This window comes from Phycodurus eques, chromosome 22, assembly GCF_024500275.1.
Source record: "Phycodurus eques isolate BA_2022a chromosome 22, UOR_Pequ_1.1, whole genome shotgun sequence".
Lineage (NCBI taxonomy): Eukaryota > Metazoa > Chordata > Actinopteri > Syngnathiformes > Syngnathidae > Phycodurus > Phycodurus eques.
In genome coordinates, this window is record NC_084546.1 from 3,960,922 (window position 1) to 3,972,979 (window position 12,058).

Below are 12,058 nucleotides of genomic sequence, written 5' to 3' on the forward strand. Positions count from 1 at the left end.
AGGCGGCCTCAGCACATGTAGGCTTACCAGTTATGTCTTAGGCGACATGTACGACATGCTGTTATTGAACTGTTGTTCTCGACTCGATGATGTCACGGGAAAACCTCCTCGCTTATTTCGCGGCCCGCCTCACGTAAAATATATGTAATGCTATACAATGTGTAACTTCCTGCAGTGGGTGTTCAAAATGTACATTGCACATCTTAAAAGTGAGGCAACGGATACCTAAAGTCCCCAATCAAGGAAATTTGAAATAATAATAAAAATAGAAATATCTTATCTCCAATCTTATTATTCTCATCTATTGAGGAGAATAGGGATTCTGTTACTACCACAGCAAATCATCAATTCTACTTGTGTGTAATACTATTGGACCAGCCAGGACGCCCCCTGCGTGAAGTTTGCACTCGCGGCCCTGTTACGTATAGCAAAGTTAAGATCAACAATATATTGTGCCATAAGCCACCAGAAGGAAAAGTGCGACCGAAGTCTTTTCCAAGTTACCCGTTCGACAACAGAAGGAGATTACAACAAGGTCGACTTAGTTTGCACAGCGATGAAATTTAATCACAGAAAAGAGCCCGGTGGATTCCCCCCACCCCCCAACCCAAGGCTAATTTCAATTAGCGCGGGAGGTCTTGTCGTCATCGGCCGGTTTGAGCGTCGCCGCTGTGTTTACTTTTCATCTCGCAGCCGCAGATTCGAGGGAGGAAAGGAATTTGGAATCGTTGGCATCCACACTCAAGCGTCTTAAGGTGTTGGCATAACTGATGAACACACAAAACTTGCCTATGGCAGCGTGCAAGCAGGTTGCTCAGGTGAAGATGCTGAAGGTTTGTTTTTTTTCATTTTGATAGTGTTAATTAGAAGTGCGATGCCAGGTGTCACGCAGACACACGCTTGTGTGGAGGCAAAGTTCTTTGGCAACTATTGACATTGTAAAGACCACTAAAGCAGTACCAGGTACTTTAGTACAGTGTAGAATTAGATTTTTTGTATTGCTCTATATATTGCGTGAAGTTAACACTACATTGTGTAGCACATTTCAAGAACACTTAATATTCACTGTGCACCATGCAAGCTTGTACATTGTTGTCACAGCATCACCGGCGGCCGCTCCCTCAGTGAAATCCACAGAGCCACGCGAAAACACACGTTTAATAATTAATCCCGTTCATTTCACGCCTGGATATATTTATGCTATTATTTATTTATGCTATTAATTCTCATCAGAGAGTTGGGTTCCGCCGGCTGGCGGAGCAAGGGCTTCAAATTAATTTTAATAATGGAAAGCGCTCATTAAGATCCAATCAGACATGAAGGCAGTCGGAGTGTAATAGGATGCCCCCACACTTGACCAAAGGATTCATGTATTATTTAGGCGGTGGTGTCAACTCTGTGGATTTCCTGATTTAATTTTTTTGAACAAGGAGGCATACCTATACATGTGCACACAGTTTTGCACGCTAATTAATAAACAGCAAAGTGCAATTCCCTCAGAAACTTCATTAAATGTTGATGACAAACGAAAATGCAAAAGACCAAATTTCACTGAGGGCTTAATTCACAGTTTGTTATGGAAGGGAACAAAATATAAAACTGCTTATCTTTTATGTAAACAGGAACAGGTTTAATGAGATTGAAAATGAAACTGGCAACTGCTAGCAGTACATCATCCATTAAATGAAGGCTAATTTAGTAAACACAATAAAATGAAATATTTCATAAAAAATAGTGTAAATCTTTTGAGGAAATTCTCTTGATTCAAATGACTTAAGTTTGAAGCTTCTTAATTGGAGCATGTAAGAGGGAGCACATAATTCATATTCTGGCCTCCCTCCACAGGGCTTTTTCTGTCGCTGGTCCCAAATTTTGGAATTGACATCTTGGTGCACATTGGACCAGGCCCTTTGCTGTTCATATTTAAAACCTGCCTTAAAACCTATTTTTATTCCTTGGCGTTCAGCACAGCATGAACTCGATGCTTCTCTCCTTGAATCTTCCTTTGGAAAAAAATCGAATATTTGGTAAAACTGAGAAAAGTAATAACTCACCCTGTGACAGAAGAATACAACAATGACATTAATATAAATGTTGATAGACAAGCAGTGTAATCAAAATGTTTTATAAATATCCTGTGACATGTAGCTGTGTGACACACTTGTAAATGAGGGATTATTCCCTATCTTTACTCATCTCTTTACTCCTCACGCACTTTAACATACGCTTGTACATGCATACTCAAACACACAACGTCGCTGGAGACGCTGTTGTGGCGTTTGATATTACACGTGTTTTCTCTCGCCGCCTAAATATGGTCAGGGGCCGGAATTCATCGCAGGATCACACCGACTTTTTCTCATCAAACCCAGGGAAGTGTAGCTAATGCAATTTCACTAAGTCACTGACTGACTTGATTACATGTGGGCCGGGGGAGCGCATGCCAAGGCGCCAATGGGGGTGGCTGGCTGGAGGGTTGTGTGATGGAGGTAAGTGTGCAAGCTACTAAAAAGTGCGACATAGAAGTTGTTTGTGTGTGCACACAAGGAGTTCTCCTCAAGATTCAGCTGCATTAAGATTCATTAGGATTCTCCCCTTTCCCGCGCTAAACTGTCCCTTCTTTCACACACCGCTAATCCCAGATGCTCAACAAAGTCCAGACCAACAAAAACATTTTTCCACAATAATGTGGCGACGGCTGGTAGCAGTCGGGTGCCATCCTGACCCTGTCACGTTCAGGCACGTCTGAAGGAGCGCCATGCATATTTATGCTTCCCGCTATTTAATATTCATCGGTGTTATGCCCTGTTGGCAGCTGCTCCCAGACCCTTATGGATCAGCGAGGCTTCCTCCTCGCCTGCCTCGTCTGACACGAGTGCAGATGTTTAGAGCGTGAAATTAAATTGGTCATTGTCATGGGGGTCTGCACGCGGGGGAGTTGCTTGTTTGTCCACGTGCGAGTGGTTTACGTTTGGACAGGTAAAGAAAACTTCCCAGAGGTTGAGGAAGTTGGACAAAGGATGCAAGATGAGTGCTCGGGTGGCAGTTTTGTTTATATTCCACTAATTGAGTCCTAATTGAATTGGCACCAAAGGAAGATGCCACACAGGTGGTGGCGCTGTTAGATGACAGCAGATCTGAATCAGAAACTCGTCACTTCTCATGAAAACTGACCGAGAGCTGTCTCCCGTACTTAAAATAAAACTTCTTCGATTAGAAATGCATTATTGAGCCCAGCCCTCGCGAACAATGACTTGATATGCATTTGAATGGACGCCGCCACAGGTAATACGGAAGGCGCTTCGGCACAGCGTGGAGGTGTCTTTGTGTTATATCACACAAGCTTTGCAAGGCCATATTGGAAATGGAAAAAGAAGAAAACACAAGGCTGACGCTTTGTTCCAAAAACTGACTTTTCCCATCACCTATCTCACACCTCTTGAAATTTCTCCTTAGCTCATTTAAAGTCTCCCAAATGTATCCAGGACCTTACATATCGCTAAATCACAATTTGCTTGCGAACACCGTGTGCGCATTCATGCGTGGATTGTATTCCTCCAAGACATGCTTACGTGAACACACGATCATTCTTTCCGCCGCGCAGTTTGTCGTATTGACGGAAAGCCACAATTTCGTCTCCTGTCAATTATATCGATTACTTCAGCATGAGCGGAGGTAATGAGCTTCGGTGTTCTTTCTCTCCCCTGTGATATCCGCCTCTTCCCCTTTTGAAGCCCCAACCCCGATCTGCCGCCCCATTGCCCCAGTATAGTACTGTACCACCAGTGTCGGAGCTTGTTACATGATTTCTGATTAGCCCCTGTTAGCTGAGGTGGAGCGTGGGCATGCATTTGTATTTGTGACTCCAGGCCTTTATTTTCGCTGCTTTGTCTACCACGAACACGGTATGTATAGTGGTTAACACATGGGCCTCACATTCAGAAGATCCCGGTTCACCTTGCGTACTCCGGTTTCTTCCCACTTCCCAAAAACTTGTTCCAAAAGACTCTAAATTGTCATTGAATGGTTGTTTGTGTGTGCCCTGCCATTGATTACTGGTGACCAGACCAATGTCTTGCTTGAAGTCTACTGGGATCGGCTCCAGTTACCCATGAGATTGAAATAAAATCTTACCTTTAAGTTTTGTACCCTACTTCCTTCCAGTACTCAAATCAGCAATGCCATTGTCATACAAATATTGTGCCAATCGGCCATTGTTTCTACTCCGTGTTTTGATCGGGTCATTCCCTGTCTTGGTAGGCGGCGCCGACGACAACCTGATGGAAGGCGGGGAAATGAAGTTTGTGTGTAAGCCGGGAGCGAGGAACATCACTGTCATCTTCCAGCCTCTTCTTAGGTATGCCACTCTCTACTGATGTGTCTAAAAATCTAAATTAATCAGTGGACAAACGGAACTTGCTTCCCAGACTGCCAAGATGTCGATGAGCCGCCATGTGACTCAATACCAGTAAAAATCAAAGTAATTCTATAAGAAGCCTCTTAGTGACCATCCATTGATTTGTGACTTTTTAACGTTGATCGATTTTGAGTAAATCTGACATGATGTAATGCACTGGACCCCTGGTTCAAAATCATTTGTTGATACCATCCAGCAATTGGAATCGACAGTCGCTTTTACTTCGCATTAGATTCAAGTACTTGGAAGGCCTGCTAGTTTTCTACATAACTCCCATGAGATTTGTGCAAATCTAATAATCAAGACACCTAATTGAATTGTGATGCTGTGATACATTACCTTCAAGGCTCCATTAAAGCGAGATGGTTCTTATTTCCTCGCTGCACAATTTGACACCACGCAATGTCTATTTGTAACGCACAGGGGTGGGATGATTGTAGCATTTTGGCACAAGCGGCGAGCTGAGCAGATGTTATCAAGCTAAAAGCGTCTTGAATATGCCGCCTGTGGAGAGCCGTGGTGATGCTACGGCCATCTGGAAGGCGACTCCTTTAGTTTATACGGGGTAACCGGTGAACACACCGCATCAGAAATACTTTCATGACCCTTCCTTTCAATCCATCCAAGCTATGCAGAAAAAAACAAACAAAAGCCTCCTTACTTATGCCTTCCCTGTTGTCGATAATGGTTTGTGCTTTGCAGTTGCAAAGCACTCCCCTCCTTGTGACTAGACTGCGAGCACCACTGGCACGCCTGTGGCTTACAGATGGTTTTCTAATGGCGGCGCTCTGCTGATGGATCGCTAAACCTCTCGCAGCCAGCCGCGCAACTCGTGGCGGTTTTAATGACAAAAGCATTCGGGTTCCGCACAAGCTGACTAAATTAGATCTAAACAACTCATGCCAACTTGTGTAATTTGTCAAACTCTTGCTAAGATGCTGGTGTTTTCCAAACATGCACAGCCATTTTCAAAGCAGTGACACCTCTAACTATAAAACAATGCAAACAAATGTGAGGAAGGGCTTTTGATGGCAAAATAATATATTTTACACATAAACATCTAAGAAACACGCCGTAAGTGATGTTAACTCACCGCATAGGTTGAGGTAAACGTCAGGGACGTTTTTACATGGCGTTCCTCGTTCACTGGGTTTGGGTTATCTTTTCTTCGTCATCGTTTCTCGCGAAAGCAGCACACACTTTCTAATACCTACCGCAGCACGTACTCTGTTTATACCATACATACACATACTCTGTTCGAGAGTAAGGTGCCTAAACTTGACTGACTCCCGATGTGTTGGCATTTCTCCCCCTCATAATCGACGTGACAAGCCGACATTCACCGCCTAATCTTGTTTGTATCCGACTCAAAAGCTGTGCTGATCCCAAAGCCAAAGTGATGCAACATCGCCATTTACAGGGATCTGCTATTCATTACAATTTACAAACCTAAATTTCACAGACAAGCTGGGCGAGACATATTCAATGTCTACCCATTGAAAAGTGCACTTGACGAATATCAATGTTGGTGGTAGTACACACATGGTTGGATTCCAGTTAATGAATAGAAAGGTCCGCGGCGGTGAATGAGTTAATGCAATGCAAATGCACTCTTTACAATACGGGGTGTCATTCGCATCCCCTCTAAGCCGTTCATCCTCTTGTGTCTCTCCCGTGTCCGAATCCACTGCAGCAAATCAGCTTCCGCATTCGGCGGCGCCAAGGCTGCCACTTGTTTAACCATTCTGTCTTGGACCGTCTAGCAGCAAAAAAGTTGAGAAGGTACGCTCCGGTGCCTTCGAGGTTGCATGTGTCTGAGTCTGAATATGATGAGGGGGATTATTTATTCTACTGGGCCTTGGATGGGCTCTGAATACCCCCTGGTTAGAAGTCCGGGCAGAGGGGGACATTTTAGTCAGAGATCGCTAATTTCACCACAGATAAGATTGATGGGAATGAGAGAGGCAAGTAGGAAAATGTTTTCTGGTATTGTTTTTGCATCTCCAGTGTCCATCTCCTGCAGTTAATATGCATGAATCATCATAATAAAAGCCAGATCTGTGTCAAGCCTACGAATATGAAGATGTCCTCAAAGATGACTGCCAGTAGTGAATTTATGGCTTTGGGGGCATGTTTGTGCACGTAGTAGCCAATTTAGTTGACTTGTGGGGTCTCTGGTTGACATTTTGCTGGTATTTCCATCTCTTGCACCGGACGGCCTTGGCATTTTGAAAAGCTTCCGCGAAGCCTGCTAATCTCTCCCAGTTCACCCATTGCACGTGGCCCGGGCGGCACGATGCTTATGGATGTAAATTAGACAAAAAGACATACATACATTAGTGTGATGTTAAACCAGGGACACAATGTTATTCTATGGGTTGGGCTCATTAGAAGCACGGCAGAAGCCTACGCGGACCTCGCAAAGTTGGAGTGAAGAAAAACTGCCCACAAGGTCAGCGTGTGACAAAGAGCGCTAAGAGGGAGTGGCGACGGGAAGGACAATGGAACAAGCCATGAAAGTAATGAGGAGCAGACAGAGAGCTCCATGACAGGAAGAGGACAGAAGGTCCCGGCCACCCGCCGCAGTTGCCTGTGGTGAAAACAACAACACACCATGACTCTGCAATAATTTCACACTCTCATTAAAACCCCTCCCTGAGAGCAGACAGTCCAAAGACCATAAACAGAAAAAGCAAAAGGGGGAAAGGTAAAATGGGGTGTTACGAAAAACGTTATGAAACAGTATTCTTGGAGATTTCCCCAAATGATTTATTGGGACTTCTGTTGCTTTCTCATTTAAGATGACCAAGGTGAAGGACTTTTTAAAAACTAGTTTAGTATTTCCTTCTCGAAGAATACATAAAGAAGAAATTATGCCCTTCATGCAGTTCTCCCCCCCATCTTTTGTCTCTCGATCAACTTGGTTTTACTCCAGTTTCTTTCACACCTGCACCCATCAAATACCTGGAGTGTCATCAGGAAGGAATTTACACTAGAAAAGGTCACGAGCGCGTTCGAGATGAATAAAGTCGACGAAAGAAAGCAACAACAGAGAGGCGAGAGCAGATGGTGGCGACGGGAGAAAAAGCACAAAGGGAAAGATGATTAAACAAAAGAAACAAACGGACAGGTGGGTTGAGAGTAGAACAAGATAAGAGCGAGGAAGAAAGAAAGCCTCTTAAATTGCATGTGTGTTGAATGGCTTGTTAGTCTGATTTGAATTGGAGTTTTGTATGTGCACGCTCACATTGTTGGTGGAAAACAATGTGCCGGCCATGGCGAGAAAATGAAAACGGCCGACAATAAGAGCGCTTAACTGCTAAGTGCTTAACATTAAAGACCGCAATACACCGCACTGATGTTAGGTGGAAGAAAAATGTAACGTTGCTCACGATGCATCAGGTGAATTGTACTCATTTGCACCCTGACCAATAAGCTGCATTACCGACTCAACAATTCTCCGATACTGGTAGATTTGTACTCGTACTTGGACCCATGTAAAAACTCTCTGATACTACAACACCCGATACCCTTAACCGGCCTGTCATATACTATACTATTCTCTCTTCTGTGAGCATGCAGTTTCGCAGATAGCGAACAGTTCTTCAAAAAGAGTCAATGTCAGTTTATAAAAACCAAAGAGAATTTCACGTTGTACATGTAACCAAATGTGTAGCTCTATCTTGTTGAAGTCTGCGTAATGTTACCGTAATGGAAAACATAGATGGGCTAACAAATAGCATCTATGTCAGAGTATTTTAAATAACAAATATTCAAACATAAAACTGCATGGTAATATATACAGAAAGTTGATCTAGCAATAGGCACACCCATAGGCATATATTCCTTCTACTTTGCAAAAAAACGAGTTATATTACTGCAGCTTTGCCTTGACATTCCTCTTTGTGTCTTTTCATCAAATGCGTACAACAGAAGCCACACATATGCCTCCCGGGCCAGTGGTAAAGGATTACTTTGTGTGTATAAGAACACAAATCCACTCAACATTATTTATAGAGCAGGCTTAAAACAACAACAGCAGATGTAACAAAGTGCTGTACATTAGAAAGATTGAACATAAAACACAATAAATAAAGTAAAAGTGCATAAACAAAATGTTCTGTTTGAGTGAAAATTACGCCATGTTGTGCTTTGAACAATATTTGATTAAAATAAAACACATTTTCATCACAATTGCAAGACATAATGGGATTGGCAAGTACTCAAATGAAACTACTTGTACTCGGACTTGGTCTGAAAAAAAGGTACTGGTTCATCTGTACATGTAGTTGTTTATTGATACAGTTGATACAAGTGTAATGAGTTAAATTAAAGAAATTTGCATTGAATTGTAAGCGTAATAGCTTCTTTACTTAACTTACTTTTGATCGGTTTCAGAAAACAAGAAAACGCAACAAATCTGACAAACAAGAAGAGGCCTCGATTCAACATTTGCGGATTACCATGACCTAGATGGCCAAGTATCTACTAATACATAAAGAAACAGAATTTTTAGCAAGCACATTGGTGATTTTTTTTTATTTCTTTTTAAATTGATATTGTGACAGTAAGTACAAAATTAGTTGGGCTAACCAAATTTAAGATAATTTAATAACATAAAAGAAAACAGTCTAAACAAGAAATATGAGTAATGAGTAGTGACACCCTTTATTATCACTGTTTTATCATTTTCCAGAAGTGCAGCTTGAGCCACAAGCAAACATGAATACAATGCATGCGGTTGGCATGGACACACACGGGCACAATATATTAGATCCATCATTGCGGGGGTCTTTTCTCCAGCTATAGAAGGCTGGATAAACGCTTTGATTTTGTTTATCCACCCCATAATGGAATCACACTGGGTTCCCGGGGCAACCTGTGCAACACGTGAAGCCAGCAGTCGTCATCCAGGCCAGGGAGGGGTGAACGAGGGGAGGGTGGGACTTAAGGGGGTCCGGCTTGCCTGAACGCTCAGCAGTAGACGTCTTGTGAAGTCTGCTTTGATGGTCCCCCGAAGGAAATAGCGGACACTGGGAATTGTTGGCTTGTCCGATAAGAGACTGAAATTGTGCTTGGGAACAAGGATTTCTCTAAATGTATAGCACTGCCACACACGACACAGGAATATCTTATAATCGCCGTCCCCTGCAATATCTCCGATTGGTCACATTTGAAAAAGATTAGACTGTCTCTTCAACAATCTCTGGGTATTGTGTTACCCACTATAATTTAATGAGGCCAACCCTCCCTTATTTTGAGCACACAATAATTCAATCCAGCCCTAGTATCATCAGAGCCGTTGCTACGGAGGGACAAAGACGGGAGGCCGGAAAGCCTCCCAACGCTGGCAAAATCGCTCAACCACAATGAGGACACATTGGCGACCCACAATTCAAGACAAGAAATTGTGAGGCATTTGCAACTCACAGATGATTTCTACATTTTCCATTTCCTCTATCTTACCTCCTCCTTCCATTCTTCAATCCCCTGACAACATGAGCTGCCACTCCGCGTTACCTTCACATGAGCGAGCCCACATCACACCGGCCTTTGATTGGGGGCCGGGCCTTTCCAGGTCGGTGAGCCGCTCCCTGATAATAACCTTGTTTGATTGCTGGAGCGGCGATGTAATTGATTGATCTGCAAAGCCTTTTCTGGGGGGCTTTTGACGGAGCCCGTGCAGATGCGAGGGAATGGAGGCATGTGTGACATACTGTGAAAAGCAAGACTCAAGACATATGCTGCAAGTGATTACTTCAACCGGGTTTTACAGTTCAGATCAGCTCGCCAGGGTGGAGTTTAGAATGGTCAGTCGTGACAAAGTAATCAAATAACAATGAAGGGCATCCGGCATTTCTGATCATTTCTTCCTTTTGAAACCACTTACTGCAGTGTGTCTAGCTCCTCATTTTAGCTCCCATAAAGAGGTGAAAAGGTTGATGTACAGTTCGTTATATTTTTGTCTAATATTTTTCAGCAAATGTTTTCTGAATATTTTTGCTCTTTCAATCTCATATCTTTATTTTTATTATTATTTGTTTATTTTTCAAGTCATATTTTTGTTTTTCAGTCTCATTTTGTTAGTATTTTTCATTGATGCGTTTGTATTTTTCCCCCCCAAAAATATCTTAGTATTTTTCCATGGATTTAAAATGTATATATATTTTGTTATATTCACATTTTTTGGACAAATATTCTCGTATTTTTATTCTGTTTATATTTTTCTCCAGATATTTTAGTCTTTTTCTATAGATTTTCTTGTTTAAAATATATGCTTGTATAGAGCAAATATTATTGTATTTTTTCTAATATTTTTATTTTCGCCTCAGATATTTTAGTATTTTTCTCTAGATTTATTTTGAATTATTAAAATGTGTTTTTGTATACTTGGATTTGATATTACTTTGTCATATTTTGTTGTCGTATTTGGGGATTTTGTTTGATATTTTTCGTGACATATTTTGAGCATGATTTGCTTCGGCTCTTGTTCAGTGTACTGAATGGTTTACCTTGTGCTACTCCTTGCTTGGTGCTTGGTGGAACCTGATATTTACCCCAAGTGGCCCGAGACACTTCCAAGAATGCTTACAAACAGAAACAACTGTTCGTGATCTCCTAATTGGTCCTTCTGTAAGTTAGTCCACGTTTCTGCGTAGTTCATTATTCTCCAAGATAGATAGTTCACCGTTTCATCAGATGGCAGCCTGGCAAGAGACAACTTTCCTCACTTAGCAATTGCGGCGGGTTCAACCAATTAGCTTGATTTGATATTAGCTTACCATTGATGTCACACTTAATCAAGCCACGAAGAAATGAAGCTCAGGCATGAGTTTTAATCCGTGTATTTTCAGTATATTGGTTGTCCATGAAACCTCCCTCAATCTGCTGGAAAGAGTGCAAAATACATTTGTCAAAGAGATGGATGTTCTTCCCCATTCGTCCTTCCTCTGCCATGCCCAAACTGGTGGTGCCAAGTGTACCCCGCTGACTGTGCGAGGACTGGAAGAGTCAAACCGGCTGACTGATTGCACCTCACCTCCTTTTAAAGTTCTCCCGACAAACTTTCATTCGAGAAACAGTTCAGCTGTAAAAGCTTCCGCGGAACTTCGCTGAAATTTATCACAGGAGTAGAGCATTTAGGGAATTTGAGCCAGAGCTAGGAAGGGCAGCCGATAGTGGAAACAAGGGGGTGGGGGGAGCCATTATGTTTGATGTGAGTGTCTCACAGCGAAAACCTGGCGAAACAACATTAGGGCATCTTGTAATACGATTGCAGCTTTGCGAATATGAGATTTCTAATGCATTTGAGCACATTAGAACATTCTTTATGTGTAATATTTATTCCCCCACTGGTTTCAAATGCTGTTTTGCTAAGTACAACACCTCCCCTCTGCATGTTCTCCAGCTGGGTTTGATGATTCTTTTTGTGGACGGCACACCATGGAAATACAGTATCATTTTTCCATGTAAAAAAAATAAATAAATAAATATGTATGTACCCACCACCTTTTGCAGAAATTGCACTAAATCAGACAATGTGGTGCAAGCATGAGCAGGCTTAATCAGATAGATTAAGGAGGATGCAGTGGAGATTGACACACACACACACACTCTCCCCGCCGCTTGACGAGATAGGAG

General features: G+C 42.4%; 1 protein-coding gene across 1 annotated transcript in view; it reads left to right on the forward strand.

Moving 5' to 3' along the window:
- The window catches only part of exoc4 (exocyst complex component 4), a 61,127-nt gene that overhangs the window by 15,798 nt on the left and 33,271 nt on the right, over nucleotides 1–12,058 (forward strand). Inside the window, exon 11 of the mRNA XM_061667619.1 lies at nucleotides 4,261–4,357. Coding sequence (XP_061523603.1) covers nucleotides 4,261–4,357 — 97 coding nt within the window. The remainder of the gene's footprint in view (nucleotides 1–4,260; nucleotides 4,358–12,058) is intronic.